The 23,520-nt window shown below is 38.1% G+C and overlaps 2 protein-coding genes across 4 annotated transcripts; one reads left to right on the forward strand and one right to left on the reverse strand.

Moving 5' to 3' along the window:
* The first annotated feature begins 1,281 nt into the window (after positions 1–1,281).
* On the forward strand, positions 1,282–6,984 carry lim2.5 (lens intrinsic membrane protein 2.5). 2 transcript variants are annotated; one of them, XM_061775802.1, is made up of 6 exons: positions 1,282–1,440; positions 3,430–3,639; positions 5,062–5,211; positions 5,295–5,429; positions 5,562–5,640; positions 6,518–6,984. In XM_061775802.1, exons 2-5 carry the CDS (start codon positions 3,465–3,467, stop codon positions 5,621–5,623), a joined length of 522 nt encoding a protein of 173 aa, XP_061631786.1. In that variant the 5' UTR covers positions 1,282–1,440; positions 3,430–3,464; the 3' UTR covers positions 5,624–5,640; positions 6,518–6,984. The 2 variants fall into 2 exon arrangements, with proteins under 2 accessions (XP_061631786.1, XP_061631785.1); XM_061775801.1 differs by lacking the exon at positions 6,518–6,984 and having other exon boundaries at positions 5,562–6,372.
* On the reverse strand, positions 6,262–23,429 carry vsig10l (V-set and immunoglobulin domain containing 10 like). Of its 2 annotated transcripts, XM_061775794.1 has the most exons (11): positions 22,165–23,429; positions 20,125–20,454; positions 19,329–19,610; positions 16,260–16,526; positions 14,668–14,907; positions 11,585–11,857; positions 10,402–10,494; positions 9,191–9,415; positions 8,632–8,792; positions 6,538–6,621; positions 6,262–6,452 (listed from the first exon to the last, which is right to left on the reverse strand). In XM_061775794.1, exons 1-11 carry the CDS (start codon positions 22,226–22,228, stop codon positions 6,378–6,380), a joined length of 2,094 nt encoding a protein of 697 aa, XP_061631778.1. In that variant the 5' UTR covers positions 22,229–23,429; the 3' UTR covers positions 6,262–6,377. The 2 variants fall into 2 exon arrangements, with proteins under 2 accessions (XP_061631778.1, XP_061631779.1); XM_061775795.1 differs by lacking the exon at positions 19,329–19,610.
* Positions 23,430–23,520: the final 91 nt, after the last annotated feature.

Genomic DNA, 23,520 nt, shown 5'->3' on the forward strand with positions numbered 1-23,520 from the left:
GAGAAGTGGTATGGAAAATGGATGGATGAATATAAAATATAGAAAATAATAATATACTATTTTTATAACTTCATACACTGTAATTTCACTTCTACAGAATAAAATAAACAAATAAAGTGCAATATAAAATCCTTACAATAAAAAGTAAAATCAAAAAAATGAAATAATAAAAAGTAAAACAAATTATTAGGTAGATTGGAAAATAAGAAGAAAGAAATCAAAACACACTAAATTAAATAAATTGATCACTAAAATATTTCTCACTTGTGTTGTAGTGGATCAAAATAAAAAAACATTCAAAAAAATAAAACCAATACGTTATTATGTAAATTTATATCACTTGTTTTCAGCACACTAATATTAAGTGTTATAATAAACACAATAAAATCTGAAAACACAAAATATGTAATTATTCAAGTCATTTTTTTTTAAATGTTCCTATACTTAAAGGTCCCCTATTTTACCAGACAAATGTTTTCTATTGTTTGGGATGTTATATTGGCTCTATGATGCCTCAGTAAACGTGACATATGAATTAAAATCGTCCACGCATTCCTGAGTTCCAGACGTTTTTCTGAAATCAGGTCATTCAAATTTCTCCATCTTATCGATGTCACTAGCGAAGATCTCTGACTTCCCTTTCCACTCGCGAGCTAGCGCTGTCAACATAAACAAGTGTGCTCTCACAAGTGGGTCTTCTACATAGAGGCAACCAATCAGAGGAAAAGGGGCGATCTTAGCCAAATATGGACAAAGCAGATACAAAATTGTGTCAAACAGAAGTAGTTGTCAGAGGGGCCCTTTCTGGACACTAGTATGACAAAACCAAAGTGTTTTTTCAAATGAAATTGACACTTTTATTCTAAGCCCATGTTAGGAAGTCACTATGGTGGTCTAAATAGCCAAAAATTGGGACCTTTAACCACAATGATAATGTTCTAACTGTTCTTTTTGTTACAGTGGCTTACAATAAGGTTAAATATACTTTTTAGTATGGTTTTGATGAACACTTGGGCCCACTATGCGACTGTATTTTAATATTGGTCATTATAGTGGTACTTGGAGAGTTAAGTATTATTTGAGGTTTGGAGAACCACTGGCATAATGAACATATTTAGCCCATGTTGCATGCCGCCTGCATCTGCCCCATGAATGAAAACGTGGACCTCAGCAGCTTCCATTGACCCGCGCAGTAGTGCAAGCCTTTGCACATCCAAGCATTTCCAGAAGGACCCACCCATCCCAACCCACCCCCATCCCCACCAAACACCAGCAGCAGCATCCCAAAACACACCCTGCCCGCCATTAAAGGATTTTGCCTCCATCGACAGAAAAGCGGAAGGGATAACTTTTTGGACTTTGGGCTCGGGGGTCCTCTTTTGACGTTGCGCTCGTTCCCGGCTTCAACGCTTGGTCACTTTCGCTGCCTGAGGAATTAAGGTAAGGTGGCTTACCTTACATTACAGGAAAAATATGTCCTGTAATGTGTGACTTGAAAAGTATGTGTCATAAAAAAACAAAAACATAAATCATAATGTAATTGTTGCTCATCCCGTTGTTGTTTACAGAGGCTTGATTATTAGCTTGAGAAATGTGGAGTGTTTTAATTTATTAACTTTAGAACTCTGGCAATAATTTCTCCGATTTGTCTATTTAGAGCTATATGTTTAATCATGACATTTTTTTAAATAATAAACTACTGGCAACAGAACTCCCAAATTCCCAATAGAAACATTATCATTTAGAGCATTAATTTGCAAAAAAATAAAAAATTGTGAAAACACAAAAAAGGTCCATTGTTTTTGTCTGTTTATTTTTTTTCCAGGGCTGTAATTTAAAAAAAAACTGCTAAAATACGTTTAACGGCAAAATGGAAGGATTTTTTTTGTCTCTACAAAGTGAGAAGATTATTTATATGAAAGAAGGTAATAAATAGGATGAGGAGAGGTGTAGCAGCTTGAGAAGAATGAAGAAAAAAAGTTGTATTTTATCTTGTAATTAATTGTGGTAAATGTTATATTATGGCATGTAAGAATTGAAAATTCCAAGGTGTATTTTACTTTCTTCCCACCTAGGTATTATGATGATATGTTAATCTGATAAAATAATGTCAGTTATATTTTAAATACATGAAATACAATCAGGTTGATGGAGCAGCTTGATAAAAACCTTTTAACCCTAATTTTAGATGGATGGATTTTTTTGTTTTTATCATGATGAAATAATACATGAAATCGGATCACAAAAAGGATGAGGGAAGGTGCAGCAGCATAAGAAAAATGAAGGAATATAATGACATTTTTATTTGTATATTTTTACCTGCTAAAATTTATTTTGAAATTGTATTTTGAGAAAAAAAAAAAAAAATAAAATATATATATATCCATCCATCCATCCATTTTCTGAGCCGCTTCTCCTCACTAGGGTCGCGGGCATGCTGGAGCCTATCCCAGCTGTCATCGGGCAGGAGGCGGGGTACACCCTGAACTGGTTGCCAGCCAATCACAGGGCACTTAGAAACATACAACCATTCGCACTCACAGTCATGCCTACGGGCATATTATATATATATATATATATATATATATATATATATATATATATATATATATATATATATATATATATATGTATATATATAAAATTGGATTTATATAAAATTATTTAGAATATAACAAACAGCATATGAAGAAGAAGAAGAATAGAAGAAGAATCATCTTTTATTGTCATGAACATGCATGCATACACACGAAATTTGTTCTCTGCATTTAACCCATCACAGTGAACACATACACATGTTAGTGGAACACACTGGAGCAGGGGGCAGCTGAAGCGCCCGGGGAGCATTTCGGGGTATCGGTGTCTTGCTCAAGGACACCACAGCCGTGAGTCAGGGGGATGTTGGCGGATGGTCCAGTCGGGGTCTTGAATCTAGGTCCCCCACGGTGGTAGGCGATGATCTTAACCATTGGGCCACGGCAAGCGAGCTAATGAGCTCTTACCTCCTTTGTTTCTGTCCGGAGTGTCAGGGGACGAGCCTGTGCAACTTTTGATCTTTTTTTTTTTTTTTTCTTCTTTCCCCATCTCTGTGATTGCCATCGTCATCTGTCAATGATGATGACCTCTTTTTAGTTTTGTTCCTCGAGACACACTGCTCCATTGGCAGCTGTCTGTATTTCTTCAATTTTTCCCGTTTTATCCATGCTTCTCTCGTCTTCAATATTGCTTCAGCCAGTTTCAGCCTCACTTCTTCTTTATGACAATGACTGACCTCTCACCCAAGTATATATAAGTGTATATATATATATATATATATATATATATATATATATATATATATATATATATATATATATATATATTCATATAATAAGTGAATGCATAACTGAATGAGATCAGGGCTATGTTGACCAACATCTACGTTGTCAGGGGCCCGAAGAAGCTGTCCGAGGCTCTCGCTCACAATGTACAGCTTCATGGGAGGGGGGCTGTTCTGTGCCATCGTGGGGAACATCTTGCTGGTGGTCTCCACAGCCACCGACTATTGGATGCAATACCACCTGTCAGGTAGCTTCGCCCACCAGGGCCTGTGGCGCTACTGCATGTCGGGAAAGTGCCACATGCAGACCGACAGCATCGGTAAGTGCCGTTGACATCCATCCATCTTTAAAACAAATTGACAATAAAGTGTGGCTATACAACTTCATTGAAAAAAAATATTTGAGAGGGAAAATAAAAAATAAACAACTGAGATAATGTGGTAGCACAAGTGTGCGCACCCACCTATAACAGGAGGGATGGCTTCAGAATTTACCAATCACATTTAATCTCATCTTAAATGGGAGTCAGCACACACCTGCCAGCATTTAAAATGCCTCTAATTAACCCTGAAGAAAGTTCAGATGTTCTAGTAGCCTTTTCCTGACTTTTTATTTTATTATTTTTAAATTTTTTTGCCTTTGAGCCAAAGCTTGAAGGATTTTTGGTAACACCGACTGCTATTTTAAACGGTTCAGAATTCCTTCCACCCTGTCGAAGGCCCCACATCCAGCTGAAGAAAAACAGCTGCAAAGCACGATACTGCACCCACGATGCTTCACTGTAGGTTTGGTGTTCTTTTTATGATGATTACGGTTGTATTTAACATACCTTGTGGAATTATGGCCAAAAGAATTGAACCTTGGTTTCAGTTTTTCTTTTTTAGTTGGAAAAAAAGGCTTTCGTTTTGCCATCCTACCCCATAGTAAAAAAGACGGCAGATTGTTGTCACACATACCAAATAGCCAATACTTGCCAGAAATTTCTTGCAACTCCTTCAATACTGCTGTCAGCCCCTTGACAGCCTCTTGAGCAGTTTTCTTGTCTTTTCATCAATTTTAGGGGAACATCCAGGTCTTGGTAATGTCACTGTTGTGCCATATTTTCTGCCCTTAATGATGACTGTCTTCACTGTGTTCCAAGGTATAATTGCTGCCTTGGAAATTCTTTTGTACCCTTCTCCAGACAGATACCTTTGAACAATGAGATCCTACTGATACTGTGGAAGTTCTCTGCGGACCATGGCTTCTGGTGTAGGATGAGACAACAAAAATGTCAGGAAAAACGTACTAGAACAGATGAAGTTTATTTGTGGTTAGAAGCACTTTAAATGTTGGATTATTATTTTTGTTAATTTTTACTTCCCGTCTCGAAAAGATGAATTTTTTTCCCTCAATTGAGTTCAACAAGATATACAGTAGGTCATATTAATTGTGGAAAAAGTTTTGAAATTAATTATCTTTGTCTCATTTTTTTATATCATAAAAACCTAGCATTTGAACAGGGGTGTGTAGACTTTTTATATCCATTGTATGTTTTTATACAATACAGTACAGTGCTATTTTTCTTCATTAAAACACATAAAAAAATTCTGGTGTTTTTTGCGGTCTGAAACGGATTAATGACATTTCAATTCATTGCATTGGGGGAAATTGATTTGGCATATGCTTGGTCAAAGACAAATTAAACTGGTAACACTGTATATACAGTAGTTACATTTGTGTACTTTGTCTTTTTTGGTAGCCTACTGGAACGCCACGCGTGCTTTCATGATCCTCTCGGCCATGTCCTGCTTCGCTGGCATTATCGCGGGGATCCTGTCCTTTGCCCACTTCTCGGCCTTTGAGAGGTTCAATCGCTCCTTCGCCGCCGGCATTATGTTCTTTGTTTCAAGTGGGTGGCACAAAAACAAATCAAGTGATGTTCATAAAGGTTGTCGTCGCAGTTTAAAAGAGTAACTTTGTTACCGACCGTAGCGCTGTTCGTGCTGCTGGCGATGGCCATCTACACAGGGGTGACGGTCAACTTCCTGGGCAAGCGCTTCGGGGACTGGCGCTTCTCATGGTCATACATCTTGGGATGGGTAGCTCTGCTCATGACCTTCTTTGCAGGTACAAAAAAAAAAAAAAAAAAAAAAAAACCCGAACAAGTTCACTCCAAGTCATTTCTTTAACAGATCATATGTAAGTAAAAATGCCTGACTAAAAGGCCATTAAAGATGTTTAATGTGTTTTGTGTTGCAGGTATATTCTACATGTGTGCCTACAGGATGCACGAGTGCAGAAGAGTGGCTGGGCCGCGTTGAACGCGAGACACAAACAGGTCGTCAAGGACACCAAAGACGATGACAACCGCTTCCTCTTGGAAAATACATTTGGGGGTTATATATATATATTTATAAAATAAATTGCTAATTTGAAATTACAAAAATATTCCAACTATACATGTATTTAAAAAAAAATGAGCATTACAATAAATGTTTAAACTAATCGCTAAAAGTAATATTAGACAAATAAAAACATCTATTTTAATTTGAAATATAAATTTATATATAGTATATATATATATTTGAGATACATATATATATAGATAGATAGATAGATAGATAGATAGATAGATAGATAGATAGATAGATAGATAGATAGATAGATAGATAGATAGATAGATATAGATTAGCTGTTTATATATATTTTTAAATACTGTATTATACTTTCTTTTTACTATCAATAAAATCTAAATAAAGTATATTAAAAATACCAATACTTTCAATTCAAATTTAAAAACTTATTAAAAAATTACCACAAACTATAAATATCCAAACTCTTGATATATATAGTTCATATTTTCATTAAGTTAAATTTTAAAATGTAGAATATATATTTATTGCTATACAAGTTATGAAAAAAATACATGATCAAAGAATGAAGATAAACTGCAGTAAAATATGAGTAGTGGAAAATTTTATTCTGACAAAATTGCAGACAGTAATAGAGCATAGATAATATGTACATCACAATACAAAATGAAAAATAAAGCCTACTGTCCAAAACTCAATTGGCTCAGACTGTTGTTGCAACTCTGACGGGAGGTGGGGGGACGAAGGAGGGCGGGGCCACTGAAAGAATGGACGGTGCCTGCAAGAAGACAAAAAACTGCTTCTTGGTTATTTTTATTTTTTTATTTTTTCTTAAACGAACAGAAGACAATTGGAAGGAGCACCTGACGCAATCGGTTGTAGTCGGGGGGAGACTTTGGGCCTCCTGGCAGCAGATTGTGAGGCGCCTGCGTCTGGGTGGTTGTTACCTGGGAGCCGCATCAAGAGACCATCAAAGATAAGAAGATAATGCTGCAGATTCCTGTTTTTGCTGTTAAAATATTCCGTTTCAACCAAGAACTGTATAGTTATGCACTCTCCAAGCTTGTTTAAAAAGGGCATAGGGTAACAAAAAAAACAAAAACAAATTTAAGGGTGCCCCAAACTGGCTAGAAATGCCTGTGAGCAAAAGTCACATTCATTTACAATACATTTTTATTGAGCTATGCTTTTGTTTGAAATTCATCTTTTGTTGGTTTTGTTCTTTGAACACAGTGATTTTGTGTGCAACTGATGCGTGGTTAATTTTGTGTGCTAATAAAATGCATACCTGGTTTGAATTTGAAAAAAAATTGTATTTCGTTTATCCCTTTACCAAGGGTTCGGGTGAATGCGTATATGAAACTTGCGGGATTCAGTACCTCCAACAAGGTGAAAAATCATTGGCATAGTAGTATAATTGCCTAAGTCATTTTTAACTTATGGTACTAGTATTACCAAATCAATAAAGAGTACCAAAGTGCTTGCAAAAAAAATAGTTTTTCTAAAACGTTCAAATATGACTCAGTCGACTATGCTATTAGGCTAACAATTCATTCTTTATACTCTACGAAAAATTTGTAATATTATTGCAGTTTAGTTGTGATCATCACATCTGTGTATGTACGTATGCATGTATGTAGGGCTGGAAAACTCACTGCATGTAAGCGGCAAGACCGAAAACCAACATTGAATGCCCGTGACCTTCGATCCCTCAGGCGGCAATGCATCAAAAACCGACATCAATGTGTAAAGGATATCACTACATGGGCTCAGGAACACTTCAGAAAACTAATGTCAGTAAATACAGTTCGGCGCTACATCCGTAAGTGGAACTTGAACTCCTCAGGGTCAAAGAGGAAAAGAACCATCCGGACTGTTATGGACGCAAAGTTCAAAAGCCAGCATCTGTGATGGTATGGGGCTGTTTTAGTGTCAATGGCATGGGTAACTTACACATCTGTGAAGGCACCATTAATGCTGAAAGGTACATACAGGTTTTGGAGAAACATATGGTGCCATCCAAGCAACGTCTTTTTCATGGATGCCCCTGCTTATTTCAGCAAGACAATGCCAAACCACATTTTTTGGGAACGTGTTGGAGCCATAAAATTCTAAGTTAATGATTATTTGCTAAAAACAATAAGGTTTATCAGTTTGAACATTAAATATCTTGTCTTTGTAGTGTATTCAAATAAATATAGGTTGAACATGATTTGCAAATCATTGTATTCTGTTTTTATTTATGTTTAACACAATGTCCCAACTCAACCAGTTGAGGGTGTACCCCGCCTCCTGCACGATGATAGCTGGGATGGGCTCCACCACGCCCGCGGCCCTAGTGATGAGAAGATGCTCAGAAAATGGATGGATGGATGGACAACGTCCCAACTTCATTGGAATTGGGGTTGTATATCATTGTGCAGCCCTATATGCATGCATGTATGTCTGTATTATATTGCCCCCTGGTGGTCAAACTGAACAGACCAGAAGAAGTAGCACACTGTCCAGTGAATTAAAGTATGAAATAATGAATTTCTTTGTTTGCTTGAAATTCTTTACATTTGATTTAGTTATGTTATTACTGTATGATTTTATAACGTGCAATGCTGTAGAGTGTTTCTTTTTTAAAAAAAAATGTTGCAATTTTTGTTCTTTTTTTGGGGGTGGGGGCGGGCTGTAATGTATTAATGGCATCTCCATTCATTTCAAAAGGGTATAGTTGATTTGAGATACAAGTAATTTGCATTACGAGTGTGGTCATGGAATGTATTCAAAACATAAGTCAAGTTACCACAGTATAGGCAATGGAAAACAATTTATGGGGGTGTCACCCATTCACGGTATTTCCCTGATCGTGGCAGAGCTTGGTCCCTATCTCGCGCAAATAGGGTTGGCTTACTGTAATGGCTGTTAGGGACGATGGGTTGGAAAAAGAAAAAAAAAAGATGGCTTCTGACCTTGTCCGCGGCTCTGGACACTGGATATCTTGTCCCCCGTCTTTTAACTCTGCTCCAGTAGAGGCACAAATACACAAGGCCACACACCAGAAGCAGGAAGAGAAGACTGCACGGGATTCCAGCTGCGATGCCGGCGATGGCCGGACCGCTCAGACCCTCACCTAGTCGGTCACAACAACAACAAAAACATAACAAAGCAAAAAAACAACAAATAAAAAAAGCCATAAAAAAGCCATAAAATTCGAAGTTAATGATTATTTGCTAAAAACAATAAAGTTTATCAGTTTGAACATGAAATATCTTGTCTTTGTAGTGTATTCAATTAAATATAGATTGAACATGATTTGCAAATCATTGTATTCTGTTTTTAGTTATGTTTAACACAACATCCCAACTTCATTGGAATTGGGGTTGTAAAATAAAATCACTTCATTAAACTGATTAAGAAAATAAATATTGTCTCAAATGATGATAAATTGCAGCGAAATATCATTAGCGTAAAGTGTATTTCTGACATTGTGACAGTTGAAGATCGTCATCATGTTGTGTTTTTGCTTACCAGGGCCGATCCGGTGGGCTTTCGTTGGCCGGCCTTCGGCCATCAGAGCTCTGGGAAGAACCCGGAAGTGATACGTGGATTTGGGATCCAGGTGGAAGACGTCAGCGCTTCGGGCCGACCCGGGTTTGGGCAGGATGGTGCAGAAAGCGTCTGTGCTGCCTTTGGACTGACTGACGTTACCGTCTGCACTCACCAAGGCCGGTCCGCTCATCTGGATGTCGAAACCTGAATCACAACGTGAGTTAGTAATCAGTTTCTATTGAGCGCTCGGGCAGCCACAATTTATCGTCAAATGTAGGGGAATACTGCTCTTTGCTAGAACAAAATTATTAGCATTCTCACCAACAAATAGATGGAAAATATACAACTATTCAAGTAAACTTGAGTTTCTATTCGGCGCTCAAGCAGTTACACTTGATTGCCAAATTTCAAACAATATTACTCTTTGCTAAAACAAGATTAAAAAATACATGGAAAATATGCAGATATTCAAGTTTTCAATTCAGTTTTCATTCAGCGCTCAAGCAGCCACAATTGATCATCAAATTTAAGGGAATATTGCTCTTTGCTCGAAAAACATTATTAGTGTTCTCATCAGCAAAAATTGAAAACATGCAGGCATTCAACCTTTCAAATAAGTTTCTATTCAGCTCTCGGACAGCCCACAATTGATTGTCAAATTTAAAGGAATATGACTCTTTTCCCGAATAAGATTATTATCATTCTAACCAACAAATAGATGGATAACTAGCAGATAGTCAAGTATACAACCAAGTTTCTCTTCAGTACTCGAACAGCCACAATTACTCTTCAAATAAAAGGACATTTTTTTCTCTTTACTAGAAGAAGAATCGTACGGAATCTAAAAGAAATGACACAAGATGTACTGTATATACTGCAGGATGGGACTGCAGCTTCCTCCGAAGTTTCTATTCGGCACTCGACCAGCCATAATTGTTGACGCAATAATCTGCTTTTTTTTTGTTTTTTGTTTTATGCTTGGCTTACATGTGACACTTATGCTGTTTACTACACTTTGAAAGTGTTTTCTCCCAAACACCACACTGCTGAATGACACACTATTTACACAAAATATTTATCCTTACATTGCGTCTTCCCTACGTACGCACTTTTGCTGAGAAGAAAACATCGGAATGAGTAGGGCGGGTTGCTACGGTAACACATTTTTTTTCTTTTTTTCTTCTTTTTACCTGTGACGATGGAGGTGGGCGGGACTTCCCAAGTCAACGTGACGATGGTTCCGTCTTTGTGCGGGAACAAACTGAAATTGGAGATGGACGGCCCTGGGAGATATTGGGAGTGAGGAGGTAGAGTCAATTGTCAACAGTGAAGCGCTTTGTTCAAGAGGAAAAAGCAACCTCAGGTATTCAGACTCTATCTGAGGCCTCTTTGTTGTCTTTCACTTTGGGAATGAGAATAGTTGAAATTACAGGCACAACACAATAGAAGGTTTATGCTGGAAAATGCCTTTAATATTCGCTGATCGACAGTTTTGGATTCCAAGAATGCTGGAAAAAAAAGTAGGAGTGAGTGTTATGATAACATACTGTATAACAGCAAATGGAACTTAACCATACTTGCTCAGAACAATATGGGCGATATGATTACTTAAATACACATAAGGTTTTATTCATTCAAGCAATACCTTTAAATGGCTAGAGTATTGTATGACGGAATAATTGGGCCATGTTACAAAAACAACAACAACTAACTAAACCACAAGAATTAAAAAAAAAAAAAATGTCTTAGAGGAATTAAAGTACTAGTCATATTACAAAATTAAAATCAGATCTTTATTTAGAAAACTCCTCGACAGATTACAAAAATGAAGTCAGATTCTTTTTTTTTTTCAAAACAAGAATTCAGAATTCAATTCTTTTCTAAAAAAAAGATACAATGTTAAAGGAATAAAGTCTCTGTTACAAAAGGTCTTTTTTTTTAAAAGGCATAATACAAGAACAAAAACTTATTCGTCAAATTACATGAATAAAGTCAGATTTGTTTAAGAAAAAAAGGTAGAATATTATTTTTCAAAAAAAGTTACAATATTAAAAGAAAAAAGTCATTACAAGAGTTGTTTTTTTGGGTGAGGGGCATTGAGAACTATTACAAGAAGAATAATGTAGTTTTAAAACGAAATGCATGATTTCAATGAAATTAAAGTTGTCGTTTCCTAAAGTTAAAAAAAATTACAAAAATAAGTATATTTTAATTTTAAAAAAGGTGAAACATTGTATATAAGGATTATAGTTGTATTTTTTTCTGAGAAAAAAAGTAAAAAAGGACCTGTCTCAAAGAATGGATGGTGGAGGTTCCACTGTAACTAAGGAAGTAAGTAACTGATTAAGTAAGAAAGTAAAAAGTGTGGACAACCTTGCAATTGGACGTCTTTGCTGCGGCCACCCAGGGGGTTGCGGCAGGTGCAGGTGTAGTTCTGGAGGAGGAGCATGCTGACGTTGCGATGGCGGATGTCGAGGCGGGTGGTGTCAACACTGATGAGATTCCCGTCGCCAACCGGCTCGCCACCTCGGAACCACGACACCACGGCGGAGGGGGCGGCCCGGCTGAGGCAGCGGATGCTCACCACTATTTTGCCCTCAGAGTCCACGTGGGTTCTCACGGCTGGGAGGAAGTTCTGTGGACTCTCTGGGAGGGAGAGAACCAATCAGTGTTTATTAAAGCTTAAAAAAGGATGCTTTAAATAAAAAATAAATCATATTCTTCGAGCAAAAAGCCATAAATCAGAGATTATTTCAGTAAAACAAATTGTAAATTTAGATTAAAGTTGTATTTTTCTAAGAAAAGGTCATACTATTATAAGAAAAAGGCCTTTTCACACCGCACTTGGCTGTCGATGAACCCATTCATTGTGTATGCGCTGAGGTGGCCGGCGCGGCGTGGCAACTGCAGAGGTCGTTTGAAGCGATGCACCCTCAGAAAGAAAAATTTTCTATTCGAGAGCGGTGTTGCAGTGATGTCAGAAAGCACCTCCATTCCGCTATATGTTGAACGCCACGTGACCAAGGCGGAAAACAGGACAGCTGACTAACTTGGACTGATGACATGGTTGAAGCTGAACTTGCTAAAAGTTTGTTTTATGGCTGGTATCTTAAAGAAAAAAGACAAATACATGTATTTCATTTATACAAATATGCTATGATATACAACCCCAAATTCCAATGAAGTTGGGACCTTGTGTTAAACATAAATAAAAACAGAATACAATGATTTGCAAATCATGTTCGACCTATATTTCATTGAATATTGTTTTTAGCAAATAATCATTAACTTCAAATTTTATGGCTGCAACACGTTCCAAAAAAGCTGGGGCAGGGTCATGTTTACCACTGTGTTAAATCACCTTTGCTTTGAACAACATTCAATAAACGTTTGGGAACCGAGGACACTAATTGTTGAAGCTTTGTAGGTGGAATTCTTTCCCATTCTCGCTTGATGTACAGCTTCACCTGTTCAACAGTCCGGGGTCTCCGTTGTCGTATTTTACGCTTCATAATGCGTCACACATTTTCAATGGGAGACAGGTCTGGACTGCAGGCAGGCCAGTCTAGTACCCGTACTCTTTTACTACGAAGCCACACTGTTGTAACACGTGCAGAATGTGGTATGGTATTGTCTTGCTGAAATAAGCAGGGGCGTCCATGAAAAAGATGTTGCTTGGATGGCAGCATATGTTTCTCCAAAACATGTATGTACCTTTTAGCATTAATGGTGCCTTCACTGATGTGTAAGTTACCCATGCCATTGGCACTGACACAGCCCCATACCATCACAGATGCTGGCTTTTGAACTTTGCGTCCAAAACACTCCGGATGGTTCTTTTCCTCTTTGGCCCGGAGGACACGACGTCCACAATTTCCTATAACAATTTGAAATGTGGACTCGTCAGACCACAGAACACTTTTCCACTTTGCATCAGTCCATCTTAGATGAGCTCGGGCCCAGAGAAGCCGGCGGAATTTCTGGGTGTTGTTGATAAATGGCTTTTGGTTTGCATAGTAGAGTTTCAAGTTGCACTTCCGGATGTACGCCAAACTGTATTTACTGACATTGGTGTTCTGAAGTGTTCCTGAGCCCATGTGGTGATATCCTTTACACATTGATGTTGGTTTTTGATGCAGTGCCGCCTGAGGGATCGAAGGTCACAGGCATTTAATGTTGGTTTTCGGCCTTGCCGCTTACATGCAGTGATTTCTCCAGATTCTCTGAACCTTTTGATGATATTGTGGACCGTAGATGATGAAATCCCTAAACTCCTTGCAATTGTATGTTGAGGAACATTGTCCCTAAGCTGTTCGACTATTTTCTCACGCACTTGTTCACAAAGAGATGAACCTCGCCCCATCTTTGCTTGTGAATGGCTGAGCAATTCAGGGAAGCTCCTTTTATATCCAATCATGGCACCCACCTGTTCCCAATTAGCCTGTGGGATGTTCCAAACAGGTGTTTGATGAGCATTCCTCAACTTTCTCAGTCTTTTTTGCCACCTGTCCCAGCTTTTTTGGAATGTGTTGCAGCCATGAAATTTTAAGTTAATGATTATTTCCTAAAAACAATCAAGTTGATCAGTTTGAACATTAAACATCTTTTATTTGTAGTGTATTCAATTAAATATAGGTTGAACATGATTTGCAAATCATTGTATTGTGTTTTTATTTATGTTTAACACAACGTCTCAACTTCATTGGAATTGGTGTTGTATGTAAATACGTACGAAGCCTAAACACCAGCTATTGTCATCTTTGGTGACATCTTGTGTTCAAAAAAGACATTGTAGACATTTAAAGTTCCCACAGAAGCTACGTTACTGTCCCCCTTCACCATACACCCGAGCAAGGAGGAAGAGCTTTTTGCAGAATGCCGAAGTAGGTTGTGTATACATCAGATAGGAGAGGGGCTGGCAGAGTGATTTGTAAATGGCAAGAGGAAAATGGAGGAACTTGGGATGTCCCAGCGATCCAAGCTTTGGGACAACAGAAAAATGATATATCGAGACATCTCTGCATCTCTCTTTGAAACTGCTCCCCGGTCAGCCTGAAATACACCTCTTCATGGAACAGTTGCTCACAAATAATCTTAAACTCTCTGAGATGCTGCGGTGAAATTAGTATGGCATGCATCCACTCCCTTATTTCAAGAAATAAAGTCAGAATATTATGAGATTAAAGTTGAATTCTTGCAGGAATAAGTCACATTACAAAAGTTGTATTTCTTTGCGAAAAACATTCATCGTAATACCATTAATTGTATTTGTTTTTGAGAGAAAAAATTAGGTCTTTTTCTTTTTTGAATTTTGTTTTTAATTTTGTATAAATTAAATGTATTTACAAAATAATAATAATGTCATCATATCATGAAAATTAAGTTGTTTTTTTTAATTCAGAAAAGAAGTCCTATTATTATGAGATTAAAGTAGACAAAAGTCACTTGACACCTACTTGCTGTGACGTTACACTTGTTGTGTTCTATGGGGTGTTCGGCATCGCAGGTGACCATTTTCCCATCCAGTTCAACTGACGCGTTCATGGTCAAGGTGAAGTTTTCCAGGCCGTTGCCTTCACTGACATTCGGGAAGGACAGCCTGGCTGGTGGCGTTCCTCCCGACCACTGGCAGCCGTACTGCAAGCTCAGGTTGTCCTCTGAAATCACGGAACAGTGCGGGCTTCCTGGTGGTCTCTCTATACCGGGGAACATGTATAAGAAATGGTCCAACATTTTTCATGTAATATCACAATTTTATTCACATATAATTCCAACTTTATTTGTAACATAAGGACTTCATTCTCATTTAACACAATATTTTTCCCGAACAATTACAAATTCATATAACTTCCTTGTAAAAACTAAATAATTAAATGTAAAAAAAATTATACTATTAATTCTTGGAAAAAAGAAAAATCTAATTTTATTCTGATATGAGGAGAAATAAAGTGATCTAAACGAATGGCAATTTTAAAAAACCCATTCAGACACAGGTCTGCACTCTATGGAAAGCATTCTAGAGCATTGAAAATTCAGATAAAAAAAAAAAAATTGCAATGGTTATTAGAATAAAGTCGTAATATTTTACAGGGGGAAAAATTGTTAATTTTATGAGGATAAAGTTATATACTTAAGGAGGAAAGTTGTAGTATTAAAAGAAAAAAGTCACAATTAGGAGAATAAAGTTGTAATTTTACAAGCATGAAATCTTAATTTTAAAGAATAAAATCTAAACAAAAGGTGTGGTAATATATGTCATAATTTAATGAGAATAAAGTGGTAAAATTACAGGATAAAATTGGTGCTATTACAAGAAAAGATCATAATTTTACGTTACGTTATAATATTAAGGAACACAAATCGGTGATATTACAAGAAAAACAGTTAAATAATATGAGAACAAAATCCTAATTTTACAAAAATAAAATCTAAACATGGGATTTTCTTATGAGAATAAAATCATAATTCTTGAAGATAAACTCGGAATATTACTGTAAAAAAAGTGGCAATTTTTCAAGGAAAAAAGTCTTAATTTTACAAGAATAAAGTTGTAATATAAGGAAACAATTGTAGTATTACAATAAAAACGGCGAAATTTGCGACAATAACATCACAATTTTAAGAGAAGCCATAAGAATACAAACTTTTACAAGAATAAACTGAATATTGCTGTAAAACAAATTGGAATATTACAAGGACACGTCAAAATTTTACAAGATCAAATTCCTAATAGCACGGGAAAAAGTTTGAATTTGCAAGGAAAAAAGTCAATTAAAAAATGAATTTGTAATTTTACACCAAATTGTAAATTTACGAGAATAAAATCTAAACTTAACAAGAATAAACACAGACTACAGTGGGTACAAAAGGTCTATATACACCTGTTCAAATGCCAGGTTTTTGTGTTTAAAAAAAAAGAGACTAAGTCAACTCAATTAGGAAAAAAATGAAATATTTTGGAATGAGGAAGTAATAATAAATATCTGGAATAATGTGGCTGTACAAGTGTGCACAGCTTCTTAAAACTGGGCTGTGTAAGTCAACATACCATAAACACGTAACGCGACGCTCTGGTGTCGTTGCACTCCTGTCTTTTGGTTACGCAGCTCGCAGGTGTAAAGACCTCCTTGGCTGGTCTGCACCCGGGTGAGATTCAGGACCCCAGCATGGCTGTCAGCCAGGGTTTCACCACCAAACGTCCATTTCACCAGTGGCTGCGGTGACCCACCCGCCTGGCAGGACAGGGTGAGCGAATCTTCTGCTACGTAAAAGTCCTGAACTGGGTTTATTTGGATTCTGGGCTCATCTGGACCATCTGGAATAGACCAAATACAGAACAAAAGAAATGAATGGATTACAAATAAAGAGATTAGATAAATTTTGTTTATATATCTTCTTTGTAATTGTTAAAACATTTAGTTTTTTTTAAAAAAGTAATAATTATGCTCTGAAGTTCTCTAAACATACTAAAAGTTTTTAAGTCAACTAGACGAAGAGAAATAGAAGCAAGCTATATGACTCAGCAGGAATTTCATCATCAACCTAGTTGCTTTGACGATTGGTAGACCTAAGTAAGGTAAGTCCTTTCTTTTTTTCAGTTTTTTAGCCATAACGGGAGTGTGTCACCCAAACCAACACAAGCCTCTTACACAAATAATCAAAAAAGACTTATTAATACCAAAGTTTTTCTTTTTTTCTTAGCTAAATGTGTTCTAACACAGCTGTACTCTTGAACAAAAATTATATTACTAGTATTGATTTGCAACCCAGGAACATTAATTACAGTAATACTAAAATACTCAAATGAAAGCAGCTGTAAAAGGGTTGGGCCAAACACAGCAAAATATATGACAGATAAAATATGTAATGTGTACCGTTGATGGTGTTGATGTTTGTTTTTTTGAAAAGCTAACAATAAATTGTCAAATAAATGGTCCCGTTTTCAAAAATGTTGGTGCAATCGAGCCACTGAGAACTAGAGTGGGCTAACTCAATTTGTTTCATGTTTAAGTTAAGTGCAGAAATTAATAGAGAAAAGGCATATATTTCAGATGAATATGCATGAAGTCAAGGTTTAGTTCCAATTTTGCCATACAGTATAGGGGTAGTCCATTATTGCACTCAGCACTTTTCATGATTCATCAGTGCTACACTGGGCCAACATCCCAGAAAGTAATGCTCAGAGATTGATAGCAGACTCAGAAAGTAAGTAGTGCTTTATCTTGGGTGCTAGTGCATCTTTATGTTACTATAAGTGAATATTATTTATCATATTTCATGAAATATTTATAGATTTATGAATGTTTGGACTTAGACCATTATGGATTGATACAAGACTCAGAAAGTAAGTAGCTTGGGTGACAGTACATCTGTATGTTATTATAAGTGAATGTCCTTTACCATTGTTCATTAAATATTGATGGAATTTTGGACTTGGACCACTATTGCATAAAAACATTCTAATCCAAATGTGTTTCTTTTTCTTTAAGGCAACATTTGTGATACTGACTGCGATGCAACTATATGAAACCGAAGATGATAAGAGTAGCTCAGTTGTGGATAAAAGGGGAAGACATTTTTTTTCAATTTGTTGTCTTGGACTTACGCGGCACGGTGAGCGAATGGTTAGAGCGTCAGCCTCACAGTTCTGAGGACCCGGGTTCAATCCCCGGCCCCGCCTGTGTGGAGTTTGCATGTTCTCCCCGTGCCTGCGTGGGTTTTCTCCGGGCACTCCGGTTTCCTCCCACATCCCAAAAACATGCATTAATTGGAGACTCTAAATTGCCCGTAGGTGTGACTGTGAGTGTGAATGGTTGTTTGTTTGTATGTGCCCTGCGATTGGCTGGCAACCAGTTCAGGGTGTACCCCGCCTCCTGCCCGATGACAGCTGGGATAGGCTCCAGCACGCCTGCGACCCTAGTGAGGAGAAGCGGCTCAGAAAATGGATGGATGGATGGATGTCTTGGACTTGTTTAAATACACCAGTTCCCCTCAGGTTGTAACAACTCATGAATTTCAACCAGCGTCTGAGTACTGTGGCAAAGTAAATTATGTATTTTATACATTACTTGTGCTGTTTTGAATTCAAATACAGTAAGTTGTGAAATTTGAATGTCCATCCATCCATTTTCTGAGTCGCTTCTCCTCACTAGGGTCGCGGGGCGTGCTGGAGCCTATCCCAGCTGTCATCGGGCAGGAGGCGGGGTACACCCTGAACTGGTTGCCAGCCAATCGCAGGGCACTCACAGTCATGCCTACGGGCAATTTAGAGTCTCCAATTAATGCATGTTTTTAGGATGTGGGAGGAAACCGGAGTGCCCGGCGAAAACCCACGCAGGCACGGGGAGAACATGCAAACTCCACACAGGCGGGGCCAGGGATGGAACCCGGGTCCTCAGAACTGTGAGGCCGACCGACGCTCTAACCAGTCGGCCACCGTGCCGCCGAAATTTGAATGTATTTAAGTTAATAAATAGTGGATTGGTTGGTTCTATGTAGCCAGCTCAAATAATAATTCTGATGGCTTTTTTTGTAGCTTACAAAAATGGCTGAGTATTGGTTTTATGTGTGGCCCCATATTTCCACACAATAAATCATATATGACAGTAACACTGAACATTAAAGTGTGTATAATGACTTCTTATTTAAGACAGCCTTAATTTTATGAAGAATAGCTATGGTGTTTTTACATCATGGACTTCACGTTATCTATGAGACTTCCAAAATATTTGATCATCGATTATTACTCCCCAATAATTATTTTCACACACACACATTTTTTTAGACACTCTTTCTATCTTAGTAGAATTGATCATGATTTTTGCCTGTATTTTTGTTTGAATTTAGTGATAATTAATCAATGTCGAACCATTTTTTCAATGTATTTAATTTATTTTCCACAGTAGTCAGAAGCTGTTCTAGGTTTTTCCTTGAGCTGCAGAGAGTTGTATCATCAGCAAATAAGACATATTTGAAGACTTTGGAGACATTGCAGATACTATAAATATATAATATGAATAATTTGGGGTCCAACATAGATCCTTAGGGAACCCCATAATAGTGTGAATACTTAAGCTACCTCTGTAATTAGATCTATTTGAAGGAAAATAAGGCATACACAAGATGGTGACGTTCAAGTGAAGCGCCACGTTGCTGAAGGGGTTGCTCAGTGACACCGTGTACCGTCCCGTGTCGTTCCGGTGGGGCTCACGGACCGCCAGGCTGGCAGGCTGCACAAAGTAATGCAAGCTGTCTTCTCCTCCTGGTATGGGGTGGCCGTTGAAAAACCACAGCTGCTGCTCCACCACGCCTCGCAGCATGCTGTATTGCAGCCGAAACTGTTCACTGCCCTCTTGGATTAACTCAGGAAAAGCGGTCACAGTTACGTTCTGGAAGGTTTCTGAAGGAGAAACCCATCAACTTAGATAAATGCAGCAATAGTATGTGTATGAGTAGCTGTAAAATCGGTGTATCGGTAGGTGTACAAAAAAGTGGGAAAGAATAGATTTTACGTTCAGAAAAAAAAGTTGTTTTCCCAGAAGTCACATCACAAGATTAAAAACAGTAGGTATATTCGGGGGGGGGGGGGAAAAATCAGAATATCATGATATTAAAAAGTATTTGCATATCAAAAAGGCCTATTATTTATAATTTCAGATAGAAAAAGAAACACATTTTGAAGTTTGAAATATGAAAGTGTATGAGAATAAATGGAAAAAAGGCTTTTTAGAAAAATCAAATTTTTTAAGATGTATTTTTTAAATTATTACACATTTTCTTTCTGATGAAAAAACACTAACCATTACAAAGTTGAAGTTAATTTTTCCAAGGAAAAAAAGTGGAAATAAAACTCTATTTACTGTTTTTTTTTTAAGGAATCAGATGTACAAAATTTTTGACTTGCTCCTACTCACCAAAAACCCTCAAAGTGAAATTGATGGAGGCTGTGCCCAGTCCAGACTTGGTCATCTCCACCGTGTAGTCTCCGCCGTAGCCTAGCGGCGCATGGACAAAGCTGAGGGATCCGTTGGGTTCGAGCTTCAGCACTTCCCTGTATTCTTCCGCCACGTCCGGGGGGGCGTCTGAGCCGATGGTCCAAGTGACGACGGGCAGTCGGCCTTTGAACCATGTCACAGCCGGGTCTGGCGCCCCGCTGAAGAACACGGTCAGGGTGAGGTTGGCTCCTGCAAGGGTGTCGAACCGCATGGCACTCACCGCCGAAACGAGCAGCTCGCCATGTGAACCTGATGGTTTGAAATCAGGTAAAATACAGAAAGTAAAAAAAAATACTTGACTTTTTAAAAGCTTTGTACACAAAATGTGTCTATAAGCTAGCGCTTTTGAATTTTGCTGGATTGTGATGTCACAATTCAGCTAATTTATGGGTGGTCACCAACACACACACACTTTCAGTTCCACTTATGCAAGTAGAAGCCGCTTACCTAATCTAAACACCTTTGCTCCCCAAGCTTAAAGGTAAGCAGAGCTAAACTGAGTTTTGTTGGATGCAGAGATTTGCTATAGCTAACAGTTTTAGCTTCTGGTAGGCTGCACATACTTGATTACTCTGAAGTTGTCTTTCGTGTATGAAGTGCTGCCTCCATGAGTGAAAAGGCTTCGATTGTCTTTGCGGATGCTAACTTTTTTTTTTTTTTTTTTACCCACAATCTGGGTTCAATTTATGCAAAAAGCCGCTCACCTTGTCACAAAACCCCTAACTCCCCACAAAAGCCAAAAGGTGAGCAGTGCTGCTTTGAGTTTTGCTGGATGCACAGGCTAGTGTAACTAACATTGTCACTTTCTGATATGTGGCACATACTTGATTCCTCGAAAGTTGTCTTGAGTGAATTTGAAGAGCTGCTTTCACGAGTGAAAATTCTTTAATTGTATTGACGGGCGCTTGCCATTTTTCTCGACTGTTTTTCTCTTAGGGAAAAAAGATGCTCACCGAGCTGAAATCCCCTAGACCTCCCACACACCCACGGTTGTCATGGTAATGAAATCCATACTCGCCACTTGTCCAGTAGTAAATGGGGCGGCGTTAACCGTTGCCCCTTAAAAACAGGCTAAGTTCAGCGAGACAAAAAAATGGGATGTTAAGTGCAATAATTCTTGATTCTTGGGCTATTTTGACAAAAGCATGCCACAGACATGTTATGAAGACACCTGGGAACTCTTTTAAATTGGGGGTGGGGGGGGGGAATGCATACCTCACCTTTGGTAGTAACACTGTAGCAAGACAAACACACACACACACACACATATATATATATATATATAAATATATATACACAAATGTTGTGTTTTAGATTAAACATTACAGAGTGCTTGTTTTTGGCTTTGACCTGTGAAAACTGCATTTGCTGTTAAGCAAACATGATATATATATAAATGGGCGGAACGGTGGATGACTGGTCTGCCTCAAACTTCTGAGGACCGGGGTTCAAATCCTGGCCCCGCCTGTGTGGAGTTTGCATGTTCTCCCCGTGCCTGCGTGGGTTTCTTCCAGGCACTCCGGTTTCCTCCGACATCCCAAAAACATGCATGGTAGGTTGATTGAGGACTCTAAATCGTCCGTAGGTGTGAATGCGAATGGTTGTTTGTCTCTATGTGCCCTGCGATTGGCTGGCGACCAGTTCAGAGTGTACCCCGCCTCCCGCCCTAAGATAGCTGGGATAGGCTCCAGCAGCCCGCGGCCCTAGTGAGGATAAGCGGTAAAGAAAATGGATCAATGGATGGCTGCATGTTTTTGGAATGTGGGAGGCACGGGGAGAACATGCAAACTCCACACAGGTATGCCCACAACCTCAGAACTCTGAGGGAGATGAGCTAACCATTTGGCCACCATGCCGCAAAAAGTAAAAACTATAATATTGAAGTAATCTTATTTTGAGAAAAAAAATCTGGAATATGAGAATAAAGTCTTAGTATTATTAGAATACAGTTGTACTTACCAGGAAAAACAAAGTCTAAAATAATAATCAAGATTTGACCAATTAATCCCTCGTGCCTTTTCATTTTTAAGAAAAAAAAAAACAACAAAAAAGTAAAAAAATATTTTCCAACGTCAAGGAATGCTGAGCTGGTGGGTGAAAATGTCCTTGAGGGGGGACAGAGGCGTCACCTGAGCATGGGAACAGTGGACCTGTGCTGCGCCATAGTGAAGCCACGCCTCCCGCAGACCCTCGGCCAATCACACAACACTAAGAAAAGTACCTGCCTATCGGAGCTCATTGAATGGTGCAGGTGTACACAATGAGGTCAGCGTTTAAGATATTAGTATTGAAAACAATTACTGTAGCATTTGGGAAATTCAATAACATACTGCAAATTACATTGTCAATATTTGTTATTGTTATAATTGTGACTCACTCATTTGTGAAAAAGTCATTCTAGTGCATTTTTTTATGAGACGTGTATGTAAAACAATGAAAATAGCCTTTTTTAAATGTTTAACATTCTTATGGGACTTTTTTTTTTTTTTTTTTTTTCCAGATAAAAGATACCCACTCAACACAGTAATTTTAAATCAGACTTTGAGCAGGTTTTACCCATTTTGGACAAGGAGTATCGCAAGGTGTACAAAAAAAAAATGTAATAATTGAAGTAACTTTTTCCGTGCCATTTCCAGCTAAAAGACTTCCAGTCAACACACAGGTCACTAAAATAAAATTTGGCATGTTTTTTTGGGTGCCTTCTCCAGATTGCATGTTTCAGTTCCTTCAACGGACTATTAATAAGGTTTTAGATCAGGGCTCATAAAAACAGGGGTTTGACCCATGGAAAATTTGAGATTTCACTGTGTCCTGCACCCACAGCACCACAACATAACCAAGCTTCCTATGCATTTCATAGTTGGTTCAGTTTTTGTTTCTTTGTACACACGGTACAGTCAAATTTGTTTACAGAAGCAAATTTGACACTCTCAGAGCAAAGCTTGGTTATGTTCTGGGACTGCTTTTCAGCATTTGGCACAGGGTGTCACAAATCACTGCATGCTACAACTACTTTTCAAGTCTGTCGAGAGGTTCTGGAGCAAAATGTGGCGTCAGTAAGATTGCTGTCGGTTACTGTATGTTCTGGGGTTTCTTTGTTACATCCGGCACAGGGTGTCTAGAATCTGTGCAGGATGCAATGAAATCTCAAGACCGGCAAGGAATTCTGGAGTGAAATGTACTGCCCAGTTTTTGTTGGACCACATAACAATGCCTTATTTGGATTCACTAAAATTTGATTCATTGTCCATGTGTGTACTATGTTGTGCTTAAGACAGACAAATGCAGAATTGTGTGTGGGTTATCACTTTGTAA

The sequence above is a fragment of the Phyllopteryx taeniolatus genome, chromosome 6 (genome assembly GCF_024500385.1).
Source record: "Phyllopteryx taeniolatus isolate TA_2022b chromosome 6, UOR_Ptae_1.2, whole genome shotgun sequence".
Taxonomy (NCBI): Eukaryota; Metazoa; Chordata; class Actinopteri; order Syngnathiformes; family Syngnathidae; genus Phyllopteryx; species Phyllopteryx taeniolatus.